General features: G+C 42.1%; 1 protein-coding gene across 8 annotated transcripts in view; it reads left to right on the forward strand.

Annotated features, from left to right (window-relative positions):
* The window catches only part of ncor2 (nuclear receptor corepressor 2), a 105,529-nt gene that overhangs the window by 34,499 nt on the left and 50,699 nt on the right, over window positions 1-20,331 (forward strand). For all 8 annotated transcript variants that reach the window (XM_042420152.1, XM_042420149.1, XM_042420153.1 and 5 more), the window contains exons 5-9: window positions 4,432-4,614; window positions 9,244-9,357; window positions 14,011-14,067; window positions 14,639-14,691; window positions 19,748-19,814. In XM_042420152.1, the coding sequence (XP_042276086.1) occupies window positions 4,432-4,614; window positions 9,244-9,357; window positions 14,011-14,067; window positions 14,639-14,691; window positions 19,748-19,814 (474 nt within the window). The remainder of the gene's footprint in view (window positions 1-4,431; window positions 4,615-9,243; window positions 9,358-14,010; window positions 14,068-14,638; window positions 14,692-19,747; window positions 19,815-20,331) is intronic.

Genomic DNA, 20,331 nt, shown 5'->3' on the forward strand with positions numbered 1-20,331 from the left:
TTATCAAAAATGTTGATTCATGCCATGTGTTTTATGTGAAAAATGAGTATCAGCAGATATATTGTTATGATATTGACCCTCAGCAATCTAGTATTGGATGGGCTATATTTGCAACCCTCCCCTCAACGAGAGGTCAAACCCTGGTAGGACACTTGATGAGACCCAGTTTTCGTGACCAGGTGTCTCTAGTGATGGAAATGAACTCAACAGTACTGATGTTGAAACATCGTTTAACTGACCGAAGCCAGATAAATAAAAGTATAAAGAGAGGGAGAGAGGGATGTAGAAACTGCGCTTCTGTGAGAAATTGAGAGACAGCCAGCATGCAAATAGAAAGAAGATGAGAAGTCAAACTGAAACTTGAGCGTGGAGATTGATTCTTGACCATGGGAACTCATATCTGTGATAAAATATTCTAAACTCAAGGCACTTACAAGCCTTTTACCGGATTGAACGCAGCAGCCTTCTTCACCTTAAAAATGTAACTTTGTAAATGTTAATTTGGTACTTAATAATACATCATACAATACAATTCTGTGGTTCAGCAGTGACGTGTACCAAACCACACTGCAGACTGACGCATCTGCTAATATTGAAATCCAGAGATTAACCCGTGACAGCTGCCTCACATGAATGGCTCATATTTTATTAATATTTTGACTACTGTAGTTTGAGTGCCACTAGCAACGCCCTCCTTCCGTCACTTGCTGCGTCGAGCAAACAAATTTTATTTTCAATATATTTCTAGTCATAACACCATCAGTTCTGTATCTGGACTGATGACCTTATTTGCACAAGATGTTCAGTGATCAGGGTCAACACACGCCAGTAGTCAACACACACCGACTGTCTTCATCCTGTACCACTACATTATAAATTTCTCAAAGAACTTCAGTACAAAGTCAAGAGATTGTGATATGTAGCACAATAAGCTAGCGAAGCTCTGTAAACAGATATTCTCTCCTGAGAAGTACTATCTTATTGCTGGTATTACTCTTTGGAGCCATTTCTGAACAAACGACGGTAATCACACTCTTCGAGGGCGAGGGAACATGTCACCCAATGCAACAGTGTGACTCATTGACGGGTTTTTAATAGTTTTTGAACAACAGAAGTCTGCGACACAGAGGATGAGTACATTGTCGGTTTGGCTTTGCACATGATATTTGTTTTACGATAAGAAAGATATAGAAAATCGCCAGCCTTTAAGGATTCTATTGTATTATGGTTCTTGAGCCGATGTTTGTCAGCATAGAACAGCACTGACATATCATACGCCACCAAAACAACACTCAAATGTATTGCAGCAATTTAAGAGCCACATTCTTGTAGATGTTTGTATCATGGTATTTTTCTTACTTTACAACCTTTAACTTTTTGCAGATGTAAATAAACTATAATATGAAAAAAATCTATATATTTTTCTGTACAAGGAAACAGTCATTGTTTTGAAGAGTTGCCTGATCAACTTGATTTCTCTCATTTACTTAAAGCATTCTGAGCACGTTTGAAGTATCGTCATAACCGTTGATTATAAAATGATGAAAACAACCGATAGTTGCAGCGCTACATTAAAGCTGACACCCACACAGCAGCAGTAGTCCACATTTAGAAACTTTCCAAGTCATTGACATAGAATTGACATCGTGTCTTTGGTTCCAGGAAAACATGAAAATTGAAGGTAGCGGCAGCAAAAGTATGCAAGCGTAGTTGACATTTTCAGTTCACTGCAAGGCCACCCACACAACTTACACCAGTAAACTGCAGTTTGAAGCTTTTCATTTTCCTATAGCTTCAAATCTCAACCTTGATTAGACCAACCTTTTTTTTCTATAGTTTATATTATTTCCCTTCTACAATGAGATTTGGCTTTGAAACCAAAGGACAGCTTTACCACAGTCGCTTCCTATCAGTAGCTCTGTGCACCTGCTGTTGAGTCCTCTTGCATCAGAGCGGGCTTGATGTCCAAACCAGAGGGACTAGTGTGAACTTAGATCCACATTCTAGTAAGAAAACAGGATGTCTTCTGCTTTATTCAACTGTTAGATGCAATGCATACGCTTAAAGACTATATGACTCAGTCACACAGGCTGGTGCTTACTAAACAGAACACACTCACACAGACACGCTACAACACCCAGAGGTAATAAAAAAAAAACAAAAAAAAAAACCTGATGCACGCACAGCCCGAGACATCATGTTGTGGAATGTTCTAAATGTGACTGGGGTTGTCGAGGGCATATAAGCTGTAAGCTGCGCTGGGCTGAGGGCTTAGCTATTGGCCTGTGACCTTTTCATACTATGTCACAGGTGTAGTAGCTGTTGATGTGCTGCTGTACTGTTGACAACAACAGAGGACAGTATAGGGCACAACACTGGAGGGAAAACCTCTGAATGTCTCTTTTGACTTTACATTTGTCACACCATCAAATCCTTCCTGGTTAACAGTGTCTTAAACATCTTGCAAACACTTTACTGAATTTGATAATAAAAAAAATCTGAAATGTCATAACCATTAAACAAATGCAAGAATGATGTGAGTTGAAGTTTCTTATAAAAACACTGTACTAATGTGATGCCACCCCCCCAACAAGCCATGCAATGATGATTTTTTTTTTTTTTTCAAGATTATGTTCTGAATCTCTGACATTCTTGTGATTGTGATACACACATGTTGTGTAATGATGCAGGCTTTTACATCAGCTGTTGAACTGTAACACAGGTCAGGAGGATAGTAGTGGTATTATTTGCACTCAAAGATATTGTTTAAGACAAAGTCAGTCCATCCTAAGAGCTGTTTTCCCTTTTTTTTTGTTGTTTTGTTTTTATGTATGGTGAATTATTGTGACTAACTGGCTTTGGCAACCTTGGGCTTCTTCATCTAGGACAGCCCCTTAACATCCTCTGGCACTGACATTTCAATCACAGCAGGTCTACGGGGCTATAATGCAGCCTGCCTAGTCCAGATTAGCCCATTTACATAACCTTCATTTCAAACGTTTAAAAATAACGCAGAACAAAACCCGAGCTGAATAACACACACACTAATTCATGGAGGTTAGAAATCGCAAAAAGCTCACATTACAAGCCGAAAATAAGAACACAAATATTGCCGGTCAGAAAAAGATAAATCCTGCCCCTGCACGAGTGGGCCCTCGCTGTCCTTTTGCATGTGTTGTTACATAAACAGGTGCATGCAACAGCACTTCCATTTCCACACTTGCTTTTCATGTGAACAGATTACTGGGAATTGGCTTTAAGCATTTTTTTTGTGGGTGTAGGGCTTTTTGAGGGCAGCACATTCGAAGGCGAATGTGTTACAGAACACAAAACGCCTCATCAACCTGTCTGGGAGGCGTCAGGTGGCTTGACAGTCTGACAGGCTAAAGTTAAAACCATATTAACGTGTGGAGTACCTCAAACCAGTTCTGAATGAAAAAATGTACCTCACCCTCGCCTGAATAGGGGATAACAGCAGACGATGATGATGCAGGATACCCCTCCTTTCCACTGTGAGGCTGCAAGTCCCCCCGTCAGCGCCGCTAGGTCTGGCGGTTGCTGTCAGAGGTGGTCCAGAATGTCACTGAAGAGAGGTTTATACTTTGCTCGTCATTGAGTGTTTACACATCGAGGTTTCACTGACACAGGAGTACCGTGAAGTCAGTGATTTGATGAATCCCTTCCCTGTGCTCTCACATCCACTGATGAGCTGCACCGTGTATTGTTTGACTGACAGACACACACCATTTCCATTTCTCTGCCAGAAGAAATGGTTAATAATTACCTCCTGAATTTGATCTTCACACATGTTGCACTACCCTTCAGACTCCCCCCCCCCCCCCCCCCCCCCCTCTCTCTCTCTCTCTCTCACATCCCGACAACAGAGCATGTCACATTGGAAACAAAGTCTCTTAAGTAGAGCCAGCTGCCAGTGCTCTTGCACATAATCCTGGCTAGGGAGGCTGTGACCTCATATTCATTAGTGTGGTCTAGTGACACCGAGACACTACACTGGCTTTCATTACCCAGAGGACTTAATTACTGGCCTGAGTTACCTTCCCAAAGGATACACAGACTGTGTTTGGATGATTTCTTGTAGAGTGACACACAGACCTTACAATCAGAGGAAGGCAGGTATGCTTTCAACAAGAGAGAGGAGAGTGGAAATGTGCATTAGGTGGGGTTGCAAGTTCATTCTTCTAAGATGGTCAAACCATATCAGGAGGGCCTTTCTGCTTTGTTTTCAGATACACAAACATGTCTATTAATTAGTTTTATCCAGACTCACCTTACCATTATAAGACCCTCTTTGACCTCCCAAATTCCTCAACATTGTAACATTAAACACACCGAGGACCATCATATCATATACATGTTTCATTTTTATGGTATCTAACCATGTCACTTCTCTCTCTGCTCTTCCTTTTTTAGGAGCGTGGAAGTTCCATAGGGAAGCTAGAGCCGATCTCCCCAGTGAGCCCGGTCCACATGGACCCTGACTTAGATCTGGTGCCGGCTCGCTTCTCCAAGGAGGAGCTGATCCAGAACATGGACCGTGTGGACAGGGAGATCACCATGGTGGAGCAGCAGATCTGCAAGCTTCGCAAGAAACAGGTAACTGCACATTTATGGATCTGGTCTTAACTTTATGATCAGATCGACTTGCTTTCTGTTTAGAGATCGCTGATGCTATCTCGAGTTTTCCTGCTTATGTATTTGATTTTTAAAATGGATATATTCTTTGTAGAGGGGTTCTAGTGGTTCTGCTGTAGATGTAACTAGTGTTGGAATAGATTTATATTTCTGTCTAACACAGTATCTACACAGACTGTGTAACAAAAGCAGTATGTGAGCAGAGTAGCATCTTCAGTCCTCATTCACTGGATGCGTTCAGGTACAGTATTGAGTGTAGTTCACATGTGTTTTGGCAAAGGCAGAAGACTGAATTGTAAAAATATGCTTCTGGTCATGGTTACACGCATATAACAGAGTGAAACCTGACGAGAAAGTGACAGTCCCTCACAAGCAGGAGATTTTCAGCGGATGGGCGCCTCCTAGATCGCTAAATATAAATTTTGTGATCTGGCAGGGAAAGTCCTGCTTCACATGTAGTTTAATACGACCCACCTTTTTAGAAATGATCACACTGATGATTTAAGTTCCTCAGAGTAAAAGTTTTTTTCATGATGCTTGTTTGTGCACAACCTGTAAATAGAAATGATGTGTGACAGCGAGGAAAGTTAAGCAAAGATACCTTTTTTTGTGATGTCATTCAGGTGCATTCTGCACATATTTATAAGGTACCTAGTTTTTAAGTCTTTATCCGTCATGCTTGTAGATGTTGGAGGCTTTGCCAGTGCTGGCAGCTCTGTTGAATTTGCTTAGTGGCAGTGTTTAGCTTGTTTAAAATGTTCATGTGTGGTTTTCCAATGTGACTTTTCCTGCCAAGCTTCAGTTGGCTTCAGCGCAATTAAGTCTTAAACAGACTTTTCTGTGTTGTAATCGGCGCATTCAATCACCGTAGCTGGTTCTCGCTCACTGTACCACGATTCTGTCCACGCACTCCCCCAGGCAGCTGCATTCTCTCTTCTCTTCGACTTTTTATTTTGGAGAAAAGTAGGTTAAAAATATATAAGGCTATAAATAACAGTTTCCCTAGGGGAGGAGGAGGATTATGGTGGAGGTTTTGTGACTGCTAAACCACTCATATCCCTGCCACACTGTCTCCCTTTTGGCTGTCTGCCATGTTTAGTAGAGAAACAGTATGGTCAGACTCGCTCTTTTCCACCCCAGTAACTCCTCCACCATGCATGCCGTTATATTGACACACTGTTGATTATACTCGTTTTAAAAAGTGCTTATTAAAACGTAGCGCTGGGTTAATTTATTGATGACAGCTACATGTGTTGTTCTAGGAAAATTAGCGGTGAATGTTAAAGCTAATGATATGACTTTCGACTGCCGAATTATAGTATTGACATCTCTCTACTCTCCACCATAGCAGCTGGAACTAACGCTGGTTTAAGAACTGATACGACCAGTTACTTCATGACTCAGAATCTCTCAGTTAAGCGTTCGGGTTATCATAAAGGGGAACCTCCAGGATTCTAACAACTGAAAATGAAATGAAAACGTGAAGCTGGATTGTTCAAGACTGGCCAATCAGCTAGTCTTTTTGAATCGTGGGTATTTTTCCTCTCAGTAACCACCTTAAGTGTTTACTGCAGACAACATTTCATCAGATGAAATCGATGGTTGGCAGATAAAGAAGCCTCCTAGCCAAACGCTCTTTGCTAAGAATACAGATTTGGTATTTTATGAATCTGGGTATTTTAGAAAATTGCAATAGGAACTAAAATGGAAACGACTATCAGATTACTGCCTTGGGTTGAAGCTTGTGAATGATTGAAAGGCTAAGCTCTGCTGCTTACAAGTATAAATCAGGATCCCACCCCTCACCCTCCCTCAATATACACACCGTGTTTTTATGAATGTTTTTTTTTTTTTTTTTTTTTTACAGTCCGGCTCTCTTCAAGCATTAAAACATCTGGACTAATTAAGTGGCATGGTAAAACTTTATTTAAAGAGTTCTGGCAGAGTCAGTGGATGGGCGGGGATTAGGGCTTAGGTTACCGCCAGCCTGTGTCATGTCAGCCAAGCTCAGGATGGCTGGTTTATTTTATTTTACTCGCTGGTGGGTTTGGAGAGGGAAGGGAGGTCTCTCTGGGAATGTCTGTGTTTCCCTCACCAGATGCTTATCCAGGCCTATCATGGCACATGATGATCCATCTTGCTCCACTCTCATGTGGATCCTCTGGAGGCCGCCTTTCCCCCTTCTGAAGCCCCTGACAGGAGATGAGAAGTAGGAGTAGGGGTGGGGGGAGTAAGGGGCAGACTTAACTGTAGATCAGCTACACGCACGCCACCGAATGACACTCGCAGATAGCTATTGCTGCTGAATACAGTGCGTTGCTCTTTCCAGCGTACATCCTGCCCAACACTTACATTGTATCCAAACATTTTTCAGGCAAATGATGATGTTTTTATTTTTATTTTCTCTTTTGCTGATAGTTTTATGATCATAGTCAAAGTCATAGGTGTAGTTATAGTGATTGAAATGCATTAAAAACAGCTGATATAGAAGATCTTAGTACATCTATTCATTGTGAATTTCAAATGAGGGTATGAAATGTATATTTTTGCAGTATCATGAAATTAAAATGTAGATGGGGTTAGTCTGGCTGCTTTTGAGACTTTTGGTGCCCTTTTTGAAAACAAAGTTAATCTTATATCTGTATGTAGAGACCGGCTGTTGAATTATGTCGTCAAGCTTTTGCTCAAATGTCTGCCTGTTTGTCTAAAGACAGGAAAAATAAACATAAAGGCGCCTCCAATAAAACGTTTTTTAACCGGAATGATAGGGGAAGGGCTGCAGTTACGGAGTTTCCCAGTTTCTTTTCATGTGCCTCACATCCAGATGAAACCCTGATGTGATTTTTAATATACATTCATGTTTTTGTTTTCTGCGCCAGATGAACACACTCCAGTCTAGAGGATTTAGGAAGACTAAAGTTAACTGGATAAAATGTGCTGAAACACACATGCACTGAAGTAACCAGGTCATAGAAACCACTGTCTAAACAGAAAATCTGCATCTTTAGTTTACTTTAGTTCGGAGGCTTCCTTATTTTAACTTTAGAGCTCTCTCTCCCACAATGTGTGAATTGAACAAATAGCCAGATGTTGTGGTGAATACCGACTCACCAACCTACTGACTTCTTGAGGCAACTTTTGTGTCAGTTTTAGTCAGAATTTGGATGATATTATTTTACATATGAGGACACATGGCTCTGTGTGATTACCTCTCCTTTCATCCAGCGGTTCCGCGGTTACTTTCCTCGTGTGAAGTCTTTTGTCATGCACATATGTAAACGGTTACCAGTATATGTAGCAAAGAAATGGGCATTCCCCGTTAGAAATCTACCTAGGCAAACCAGGTTTCTCTAACTCCCCGCCCCGATTTACAATAATCAGGTTTCTCGTTTACGTGAACTCTGATTGATGAGTTGCATTTCTGAATTATGAGCAAGACAGAAACTTTGCTCACATGACAAATACTACCACCCTATGCTACCTTTATGATTATGTGTTGAGACGGTTGCTTTTTGTGTCACATCAGAAAATTCAATGTATAACTATTTTAAAAGTAATAATTTCAGTATCGCCTGCTGTTATCACAGGGGAAAAGAGGTCGCTACTTCAACACTCTGTGTGTGTTGACTTACTTAAGTGTGGGAGGATTTATGATCCCGACTGTTCAATCTGTGTCCCACAACTCCATTTACACAAAGGTGTAAATGGACCAGAATGTGCAATTGGATAGCAGTCTGTATCTAATGCTTCTTTGTTGCATTTATACTTTGCTTTTTCAATTTCGGATGATCATCCAAAATGTAAAAGATGCATGATGTGTCTAAATCGAAATGGGTAATAAGAGCCGAATCAAGCCTTTCTTTCTATATCATATTCAGCTTTTTTCTGACTCTTAAGAACAGGCTTCTCCTCTGCTTCTCTCCTGTATACCTTCTAGGGAAGATTGAGGGACAGGGAAGCATTTACAGAACTCCAAATGATTGGCAGTGAAAAATAAAGGTCGATGGTTGAGGCCCATCAACCTGTATTTTTCACTGCCCTGCCAGATTCTCTCTTTTAATTCCTCACATATTTCTCTGCCACCCCAGAAACCTTTCTGTCTCTGTGTTTTCTTTGCCGGTCACAGTAGACAGTACTTCCTAAAATTCTCTGTGTTTTAGAGTGCAGCCTCCAATGAATGGTTGGATTCATGCCAAAGTGACAAGCAAGTTACAGGAATGCTGTTTTCCAGTATTTGTCTAGTGTTCATTTCACAGGTTTCTCTCTCTCTCTCTTTCTCTCTCTCTCTTTCCTTATTTTTCTCTCTCTCTCTCTCTCTCACTTGATGTTCTCGCCACACAGCGGGCAATGGCTTTGTTTACAGGCTGTTGTGGTAACTCTTTGATTAACTAGACCCTGGGGAGTTAATAGCTATTACAGCTAATAGGACAGTTAGTCTCATCCCTGCTGGAGAGCTGGGGGAGGGACAGTTGATCTAACACACACTCACTAACCTCGCAACAGGAACTGGTGAGCCACCAGTCTTCCTGGAACATTAGGGCCCTTTTTGAATTTGTTAAGTGTTAACCGACATCTTTCTGTGTGTTACAGCAACAGCTGGAGGAGGAGGCTGCAAAGCCCCATGAGCCAGAGCGGCCCATTTCACCGCCACCCAGTGAGGCCAAGCACCGCAGCCTGGTGCAGATCATCTATGATGAGAACAGGGTCAGTAGAATACTGACACACACACACACACACACACACACACACACACGTACCAGATGCTCAATTTGTGTCCCACCACTCAAGCCCAGATTACTTGGCGTTTGAATTTGGTTTCACCTGATAATGTATGTACACTACATATGGACATTACAAGAGTATCAAGTGGGTATATGTATATAATTTATTTATTTTTCACCTGAATGGGGAAGTGTTTTCAGACTTTTCAACCCCACTGTGTGTATATAATACATATATGTATAAACCACATTAGCAAGCAGGAGCACCTTTGAATACACAAGCAGAGCCCCATGATGCATACTCCTGTCATTATGTTTGTCCTTTAAGCTAATAGAAAACACAGGCAAAATGTGGATTATGCATGTAATGTGCGTATCCTTGAGTGGGATAATGGGACTGAAAAGACTGATGTCTGTCAATGTGTCTGTAGAAGACCCTTTTTTTTTCCTCTGAGAGCTGTCATTCTCATTTACCTATTTGATGTAATCCTCAAGAACCGTTGTCAACAAAAGCAGCGAGTGTCACAAAGTATTCATCTCCTACCTGAGCCTCCCACTCTCACCATCAGGCAAGGCAGGATGCTTGCCTAACAGAATAAGCTACTAAAGGTCAACATTATCAGGCTTGATGAATCACACGTGTACACACACACACACACACACACACACAAATAGAAAGGTGGCATAAACACAGATCTTTGTCTTTAATCACCTATGCAAGAATAGCAACTTAATCTTTCTTTCATCAGTAGAAAAACAGAACAGCTGGGAGGTCATATAAAGTGTTTAGTTAGTCACAGCAATCATTGTGTGCATCAGTGCTCTGTGTAGAAGATTACCTTTATAATGGAGTTATTCTCAGTGCTCTCAGTCCACCTAGTGGTGAAATGCACCAGTTTCCTTTTTACTGGTATAAGCAGGAAAATCCTCTCACACTGTATCAAACCCCAAATTCCACCTCTTTAAACAAGTCCCCCTATGGGAAACTAGGAGTAATGTTAAAACTTCACACTTCTCATGGATATTTTGAACAGCATCTCACACACATTCAAGGCAAATAGTTTTCAGAGAATGGCAAAGGAGTCTAGTGTGTAGAGAGCATAAGCTGTAAATGGAAAACCAAGTTGAAAACCCTGCATTCAGCGTGTTTTAACTGTCATTGAGCAAGACACTAAATTCTTAACAGCTCTAGGGATTGTGAAACTTCACTATAACCTGCGCAGATTTCCTCAGAAGCAGTTTTAAAAGTCACACCACAGTACAGGGAGTGCCCTTCATGACTTTTGTCCTCAGTCATCATGCACAGCTAAGTCACAGCACTTGTAAGCATATGCAACGGCAGGGCATAGCTGATTGCTCAAGACTCTTCTGAAAGGCTGGAAGTTTAAGAATGACTCATGGCTTACTCCACAATGTAGCCTGACCTCTGTAACACTTTCCACTTCCCTCTGATTTGCAGGATGTACTCTGGCCTACTGCCTTCCCGCCAATCTCGCTATCTCTCTCCCTCTCTTTAGATTTCACCAGCATCTTCAGCTATTTTCTAGTTACGCTCTCACTAATCCCCGTGCCACGGTGACACCGTAGCATTCATTCATCAACTTGTATTCACATGAATTCTTTTAGTGGCTATTCCATATTATTTATTGTTATTTATTTTTAACTATTTAGCATTACATTAGCCACATAAAGTTTTTTCTTTGTCTCAAATCTGGATAAGATCCAGATAAGATTTATTACACTTAAAAACACACAAATGTGTCTGTTAGCCAGATCGCAAATCTCATCACAGTTCATCTCAGTTCAAGGCAGTCCCAGCCCAGAGGGTGCTTGTAATGCAGCTGAAGCTGTTTGGTACTTAAGAATGCTTAAGGGGCTACCAAACTACAATAACAGTTCAGCCAGCTAACTAACAACTGTCTGTAAACCTAAACAAGCCCATCGGGACATAAGTTTTGCTCGTCTTCTCAGACTCTTGGCAGGCTTGCTCGGTGCGTTTTTATGGTGTTAATATTTTCATGTAATTTTTATGCTGCCTAGCTGCAAAAAAATCTCCTCACGGTCCAGCAAAGATCTGAACTGAACTGAACTCACTCATGCTGTTCTCTTGACCACACAGATCATTCGGTAGTTGCAATGATAAGGGATCTAAAAAAAAGCTATAACAGCCAGTCACCCTGTCTGTATGACTGTATGTGTTGATGTCACTGGAGCTTATTGGTGTGGCTTTACACTTCATCAGACAGCTATCCAATAATAACGTTACATTAAAGCTTAACGGTACATATCAAGCCTGCGGTTTATCTGTGTGTGTTTGTTTGTATATATACAGTATATACCGTGTATATGTATTATTAAACACCTGGCTATAATTACTCAGCATGCCTTTCGAGCGTCATCACCCCCCCCTCTGCTTAATGTCACCAGCATTTTTAGACAGCCACATTTCTACCCACAGCCCATTGTCAGACCCTGAGGCTCACCTCAAGCTCACTCTTCTCATATTTGGGGACACAGCTGTCCTGGACATGAACATGAGAAGACAGCCGCAATGACACTGCATTATCATAATTCTGTTGAGTTATGCTAAATCCTCAGTGCTCTCTCTCTTTTTTTTAAATTCTTGTCTTGCCTCTTTCCCTGTTTTCCCTGTTTTCTTAACCGCATTCTCGTCATGGGAGGTGCCAAAGTGTTATTGTGCTATGATGTTAGTGGAAAAAGCAACCGCAATGTTTGTTGCAAAATTTCTCATGTTCATCATTTTATTTAAAAACTAATTTGACCTGTTGGGGGGAATTGTGTTGTTGACTGCAGCATGTACACCAGTACAGTTCCTAAGCTTCATAGCTTATAATGCCACCACATGAGTAGCAGTCCCTGTGTGTCACCACAGGGGGGCATGATTGAAATAATTGAGCCAGCATCTTGGCCCAGATCTTGTGATGAGTTGGTGTGTGTGTGTATGTGGTGGAGGATGGATTAAGAGGGCAGTTACTAGACCTGCAGCTTTCTGTGTAATTAGCTACACTACTAGTGAAAAGGTCACGCTCAGTACAGCTTCTTTTACATCTCATCCCTACCTTTTTATTTTCATCGCTAAAGTCGTCATTTGTGGTATTTATTGTGAGGCGATATTCCAAGAATTTTGAGGTCATTGTTATGCGATCTTGTTTTCAAATTTGCTAGAGGAATTGCAGCCAGAAAACGAGAGAGAGAAATTGTTGAGCCTCCCAACTCCCTGAGGATGAAAGGCTGCTTTTAATAATTGCTGCTCATTAACTGCTCCTGTAGCTAGCAAGCTCTCTGAGGCAACACTCTGCAGCCTGTTACACCTACTCACTGATGAGGAAGCGAGAGGAATGAGGAAAAAAGGGGATCAATGCAAAATGACTTAAAGAAGGATAATGACATCGTGTAACTGTATTTGTATTTGAATAACTTGGATTTGCAAATACTTTACATATCAGTGCTTCCTTATGGGCGCTTTTTAACTCATTTGGCTTCACTCACAAGTGACCCAGTTGGAAGCCTGTCTTGAGTCAAGTTAAGCTGTGTGCGTGAGCTCCTCTAAGGTCTTACATCCAATTCGGTTAGCGTGAGTCTCGTATAAACTCGAGAGTAGATCCCAAACACCTCCTGTGTACCTCTACAGCGAAGACAGAGTGAAACGGACAAGGAAGCTGCATGACATGGTGGGAGGTGAAGAGTAAAGGTTGGCGTGCACGTACACTAGCAGGTTTTGTCTATGTTATCACCTCTAAAACTTCTCCCTCGGTGCGTTCCCGTCCATCCACCCCTCTCTCTCACCGCACTTCCATCTTGTCTGTGAGTGTGTCTCTCCTGCCAGTCTCACCGCTTGGTCACTGAAGGAAATGAAGTGTGATGGAAAGCAACAGAGCATGTGGTGTGTCACCAAGGAGGGTCTGTTTGATCGATGAAGCGGAGAGAGTGTACAGAGTGGAATGAGGAAAAGAGTGGAGCGAACAGAGAGGGGGTAGTCTGGGACACTGCACACACATTTGTCTGGTAGAGCTAAATATAAATGTATGGAGGAGCAGAGCTGCAGAGAGGTCATTCAGAGACACAGATGGGAGTTTTTTCGCTGGCCATCTTCACGCCCGACACCTCTTCTGTTGCGCTTTATGGTCCCTGCCAGGAATTTTAGTTTTGAGAGGATGATTGTTGTAGGTAGTGAGCTGGAGGTGAGATCTTTCTCTGTCTTTTCATCAGTTGTCTCTTATGAGATAAGCACCAAAGCTCTTTAGCCCCCCTCCCTTTCCCTAGTTTTTTTTTTTTTTTTTGCTCTTTCTCTCCCACTCACTTTCTATTCCACTCCTGCTCGCTTTCCTGCCTGCCTGCTCTTTCTCTTTACCTCTCTCTGCTCAGGGGAGGTGAGTAATCTTTTTTTCTGGGAGGAGAAAGGGAGCTGAGGCAAGGAGCTGTGGCCCAGCTTGAGTTAAAAGCTCTAATAATAGTCAGTACATCCATCTCTCCATACATCCAACCAACCATCCATCCAGCGAGCAGCGGTGTAGCCTTAGCGATCAAGTGAGCGTGCTCACTGCGTTGCCGTGGTGATGGTAGAGGTGCAGGCAGCCGGCTAATGTACTACTTCTGTTTGTGTTCCTCTTACCAGAAAAAGGCAGAAGAGGCTCACAGGATACTGGAGGGACTGGGACCCAGGGTAGAACTGGTGAGTGGACTCTTTGATTTAATGTTGTATTTCTGTTCTTGTTATTTTCTTTCCCACACTTTCGTTCCTGCATTCCTAACGTGCGAAATTTTTATTGAATCACATGAACGTTCCCGCTGTTTTTGAGTACAAGGCTCGAGCAGTAAAATAATGAGGTAGAAATGCCTACTATACTCAAAGCTTCATTAAGAAATATTGTTGATAATAAGATCGAATAAGATGACTCACATCAGAGTGTAATGTGAAAGGGTCGCTAGTACTGAAATCCACTGAGAATAGAAACCCCCAACCCTCATACATACCATATTTAACTGTCGCCTATTCATCTATCCATCCAGCTCAGTCTCACACACGGTGAATTTCATCATTCGGTTCTGTTAAATGAATTACCTACCCATTTTGATTTAGACTTCCTGAAATCCCATATGTATTAGTGGCAAGGCCAGAATCATATTAAGAGATGTGGAGTGAAAGTGTTTGGTCTTCATGTATTCTGCTGTTTACAACCTAACTGAAAATAAGGTATGGTAAATATGATTGTTTGATCTGATTGTTCCTCCTTTTGTTCCAGCCACTGTACAATCAGCCTTCTGATACCAAGCAGTACCATGAGAACATCAAAATGTAAGTTTGTCACTACATTTGCCTACACATTTCATCTTGTAAAAAGAAAAAAAAATTATAAATGGCCACTAAGGTGCAACAACAAGTTTGTTAATTGTAGATACAGAAGCTCATGCGGTCTTTAAGATGGATATTTGATTTTAATTTTTTTCAAGACAAAGCATGATTGGTTTTTAATTGATCATCAATTGTAAGTGAATGCATCACCGAAGTACACCAAACTCAAATTCACGTAACAACTGTAATTTCTGGGATCATGAAGATGTTAGAACCTATCAAAGTGTAACCAGCCAAGTTAAGAAACACAGAGAGAAACATAATCAAGAGTTATGAATGTAACTAAGGTTCTATGAATTCTGGGTGACCACCAGAGCCGATATGTAATACCTGGATATGCATCATGCACATATGTAGGAGGTTGAGAGATAATACCAACAAAGTCACACATGTGACCTGGGTGACGCAAGCAACCTGATAAAGGGGCCTGGCACCCAGCAGTGGTCTCCTATAGAATCTTCTCATCAAGCCTCCGAGTGACAATGAACTTGGACGGTCATCCAGAATTCATGGAACCATCGTTACATTCATAACTCTCGTTCTATTTCATTCTCCTGACTGCCAGAGACCGTATGTAATACCTGGATGACCCATACCAGCAAGGTCACAACAAATCTGTACTCACTGTGCCTCAGTTGTAGACTGAAAGAGCAGACAAGGCTGCAGTTGTCACAGGATGAGTGGCGGCCACATTAACTCTGTAGAAGCGGGCAAAGGTACAGGAAGAAGCCCAGGTAGCTGCAGCACAGATGTCACTCAGTGGAACAATCTTCAAGGCAGCCAAAGAAATGGAGACACTCCTGGTAGAATGACATTTCACAGGGTTGACCTGGAGGCCCCTGAGCCTGTATGCTTTTGATACGGTATCCACAACCCAGTTCGAGACTCTGTTTAGATAAGGCACAATCTTTCCTGTGCCCTCCATAACAAACAAAAAGTGCATCAGACGGAACCCAGCCAACATATCTATGTACTGTCTCAGTGCCTCAAAGTGCCCCTTGGGTGGCTTAGGGGTCGGTTGGTAGGAGCCCCGTGTCTGGGTACCCTATCCTTGGTGTCTGAAATGCAGGCTGTGGAGGGGCCTGCCCTGCTGAAAAGAGGAGTGCTGGCTGCAGGGTGAAGAGTTCTGGTGTGTCTTTGTTTATAGAAAGGTGCCCGGCATTAGTCAGCAAACTGTTGCCTGACTTTGTAGACTTGCGCACTACACTCCGATGAACTGCAGGCCCAAACATCTGGCCTGGAATGACAGATAGCGTGCGAAGTGTCCACATTTTGCGCTGGGCCAAGGTCAAAGTGGACATCAGTCTGTCAAGCTCTCTGGTCATGAAAGCGAACCCCTGGAAGGAAGCATCACTCAGGCTTTGTGTCAAGGCATCAACTCCGGCAGTCTGGAGAGTCTGCGATAGAGCCAGAACAAGATGGGAAAGAGAGTTTCCGATACATCCCATCCAAGCTGCTCTTGCTAAGGAGGTCATCAGTGATTCTACACTGCGGGCGTGGATAGTAGGCATCCGGTCTAAGGGCATCTGAGGATACAATCAGAAAAGCAATGGAGGCATCAATGGCAGGCATTTTATCTAGACCATATTGGGAGGTGTCCGTCATAGCAGCCAAAGCCCTGCCGTCACTCGGCAGGTGGAGGAACGCCTTGGAGACAGGCCACTTTCATCAATGTGTATGGTGCAGAGGATGGAACTCTGAAGGCAGATGGTTATGGGGTGTGCTTGAAAAAGGCACTAGAGGAAGCAGCCTCTAAAGGGGCAGCATCCAACCAAGCCCTGAGATGGCCAATTGAATTGCTTGCTTAACCAGTCTCAGCATACAGCAAGGAGTCTGCTCCTGACCCGTGAGAGCCTGTCACAGAGGGGAGGGGGGACTCCCTCTCCAGTTCCTCCTGTTCTCTTGCTTCCTGATCTGTAAAAAGGTTCCCTAAGGCTGCAACAGAAAGTGCATCCTCATATGGTGGCTAGCAACAGAGGGTAAAGCAGCTAGGTCATCACTCCCATCACAGGCCTGTATCAGACAAGTGCACAATAGTAAGTGACCCGCAAAGAGTAGAGGCACTAAGCTATAGTGTGTTAAGCTAAGTGGCTAAGTTAGTAAGACATGCCCACTGGGAAAATAAATGTGGCTACTTATTGGGTAAAGTCTGATGCTTTGTAGTTGGGGTTTCGGCAAAACTCCTGGCAGAGATGAGCACCGGCTATGCAGCCTCTGGAAGATGAAGACATAGCTCCAACCGATGGGGTGCGAAGCTACCGCCAGAGACGGTGAGCACTGATGCTAGGTAATGCTAACAGCTTACACGACCTGGACGGTAAGGCAAGAAGATGAAAACGAGATGACTGCTGGGTGCCAGGCCCCTTTATCAGGTTGCTTGTGTCACTCAGGTCAAACATGTAACTTTGCTGGTATTGTGTCTCCTCCTGCGCATGCACACAATGCATATCCAGGTATTACATACCGTCACTGGTGGTCAGGAAGAATGAAATAGAACTGAATTGTATATATTGTGGATGTTTGATTTTGTAAAAAATGAAATAATAATCATTTGAAGTTCTATTAAAAAATATATGCTGCCAGGAGAATATCAGTTTTGTTCATGGTTTTGGGCCAATTTTTGTATTTTTAAACTTAAAACTATTACCAATAGAAATTGAAAGTAGGTGATCTTAGCAAACTATTGATTCCTCCAGTGGTTTTATTTTACCTCCACAAACAAAGACCTGTCACTTGTTTCCACGCCCACACCCCTCCTTCCCCCTCTGCAGACAGCAAAGATTGGCATTTCAGAGGAGGATCTGAAATTGACATTATGTAAACTTAGCATTGAAACTTAAGTGAATAATCATGTGTAAAGAGGGCAGCTACAGAGGATAGAAAGTAATGCAAAGGCCTCATGGAAATTCAATGTTAATATTGTTTTGATTGAAACTTCCAAATGGTACAAAGACTAGCCATTATGTTGTTAAGCTCATGAATGTGTGATTTAATTCTACATCAATTTTACATCTCAGTAACTCTGAAGTAGCTATAATTACATACACGGTTACAAAGGTACAGTAGTCATATTTAAATTCCAGTTCAATCTTTATGCTGCTAACAGAGCTTCCAACCATCTGTGCCCAAATTAAAAGTGCATCAGTTTAAAAAAAAAACATCCATAGCTATTCCCTCTGAAAACCGACTAAAACAACCATTGCTTTTATGTTTTGCCCCTGACATCTTGACATGGAATATTAATAGCAGGATGCTTTTCTCAGCTTCCAAGGTTACATTAGGTGAATGATTAATAAATCATACCAATATCATTTTTTAGTGGATATCTGCCAGAAGGGGAGCAAAGGGTACACGACTTTGCGTGGCCCTGCCATGTCTATCAATAAGGTTTATGTGCATCTCTAATCTTTTAAGGACCATAATTCACTGAGGCATATCAAAGGGCTGTAGCAGGGTTATAATGGCTTGCCTCCACCATTGGCACTGTGTTTTAGGCACAGTGGCATACCACAAGATGTGTCTGACCTCTTAGTCACACACTGCTCTGTCTTCACTCCTTTTGATCCCTGCACCGTTTGATCAGTATTATTGCCTCAAAGCAATTAACTGAAAACTCTCCTCTCTCCCTCCGTGTGTGTTATTAAATACCACTGTGTTGCCTTGAGCCAGCACAATTGACTTCTTTGTTTTGATAACCTTGGCATTCATCCCTGCTGGAATAGATCAGTACCAATATCTCTATGGAGTCCCCATCCCAATTCATCTCCTGCACACACACACACACAGCATCTACAACATTTGCTAATATCTTTGCTTATGAACTACTAGGAAAGAAATAATCACACTCAACTTTGAAGTCCGTAAAGGTTTTGCTCAGTGGGGTTGTACCACTGGTTGAACGTCTGTCACAAGTGTGTGTGTATAATGAATCTTTCAGCCATCATGTTTTGTAGGTATTATGCCAAATTACAGTGTTCTTTGATATCTCAGAAATGGTAGAGGCTTAGAGCAGGACAAAAGAAACCTTTCGTTGGGGTTCAGGGCTACTAATCTTTCTCTTTGCCATCTGGTGTCCGGAGGACAATGACATCTCTGTCCTTAAAGGGCTTAATCTATCACTCCATTTTTTGCCATACCAAGTTAGTTCTCACCCACTTTGTGCCACGATATGTGTGGATAACTGGCCATCCACAATATCTAGCTGGATTTGGTGATATTTATCTTCTGCTGCAATTGCTTGGCTCAATGTGTCTGTTTGTATGTGTGGGAGTGTTTGTCATTGTTTATGTAGGTTTGAGGTTAAGGCTGTTTAGATTTCACTCGGGTTTGTTATTTCAGATAACATGTTTGGGAAATAGAGAAGAGGTCATCCTGTGCGTGTATGCCTTTAGACCCCAAATGTTATCCTACTATCTTCCAACCTTCACAAAACTCATACACCACCAGTAGCCCACTTCCTAGTCTTCTGTCCTTGCCTGTAACCTGAAGGACCCTGCGGCTCAGCTGAAGTGACTAATGTAGAATAAGATTACATTAATCAGTGGGGAACGTGACCTTACAACTGACAGATTAAGTGTCAGGAATAAAACTCTGTCTTGCAGCAAAGAAAGAGACAAACTGAGAGGCTGCCTAAGGAGATTACTGGCCCTGACCTTTATTTGAAGCAGTGTGGCTAGCTGTTCCCAGCCCAGACAAGTTTTATAAGTTTGGCTCCCCTCGCTGTCCTTTCCACCCAGAAGCAAGTTTGAGTTTATCGAGGGGTGGCATACAAGGACAGGCATTGTTTGTGTTTTTGTGAGTGTGTGTTTTTTTGTTTATTTATTGGGTAAAAAAGTGGGCAGAGAAAGTGTGGAGGGTAGAAAATGTGTACCTGTAGAGCTGGATAAAAACTTACATTTATTGTGTTACAAATGTGATAAGGTATTGTCTGAAATGACTGTTTTCCTCTATTATCACCTCATCCTTTTGATTCTAACTCTCTGCCCCTCTGTTCTTTTAGAAATCAGGCGATGAGGAAGAAGCTCATCTTATACTTCAAGAGGAGAAATCATGCTCGTAAGCAGTGGGTAAGTACAGAACTCAACATTTTTGACTCTCTGCTGGGACTCAGCCCATGACGGATGACTAGTTTTAAACTGGGCCAGCTGCTCCTTGAAGTGAGTGGCCATTTTAGGCAGACCAAAGAGGAATAGAGCTCTGGGCACGATCTGTCGTCAGTGCCCTAGTGATGAGGTTGCTTCTGAAAAACAAAAAAAACTTAAACAAATTCTCTCATAATGTCATCAATTTTTTTTCAATTCACTGACAGCCGAACACTATAATGAGCATTATACTGGGTTAGTTTGCTCTCTTGCATGCCAGTGATTGAGCAGGACTGAACTAAAGAGCATGACTATTGATAAAGCAGAGATCAATGGGGTGAGCTCTGTTGCTAGAGCCAAGCGGACATCTTAAAATTAAGTGGCTTGACAGAAAATCATTATTGCACAGTTTTACTATGAAATTTGCATCTATCTACAAGTAGAAAATATGATGGGGGAAAATTGCCTTTTTTTAACTGCTTCCAACCTCAGAGATACTGCC

The sequence above is a fragment of the Thunnus maccoyii genome, chromosome 9 (genome assembly GCF_910596095.1).
Source record: "Thunnus maccoyii chromosome 9, fThuMac1.1, whole genome shotgun sequence".
Taxonomy (NCBI): domain Eukaryota; kingdom Metazoa; phylum Chordata; class Actinopteri; order Scombriformes; family Scombridae; genus Thunnus; species Thunnus maccoyii.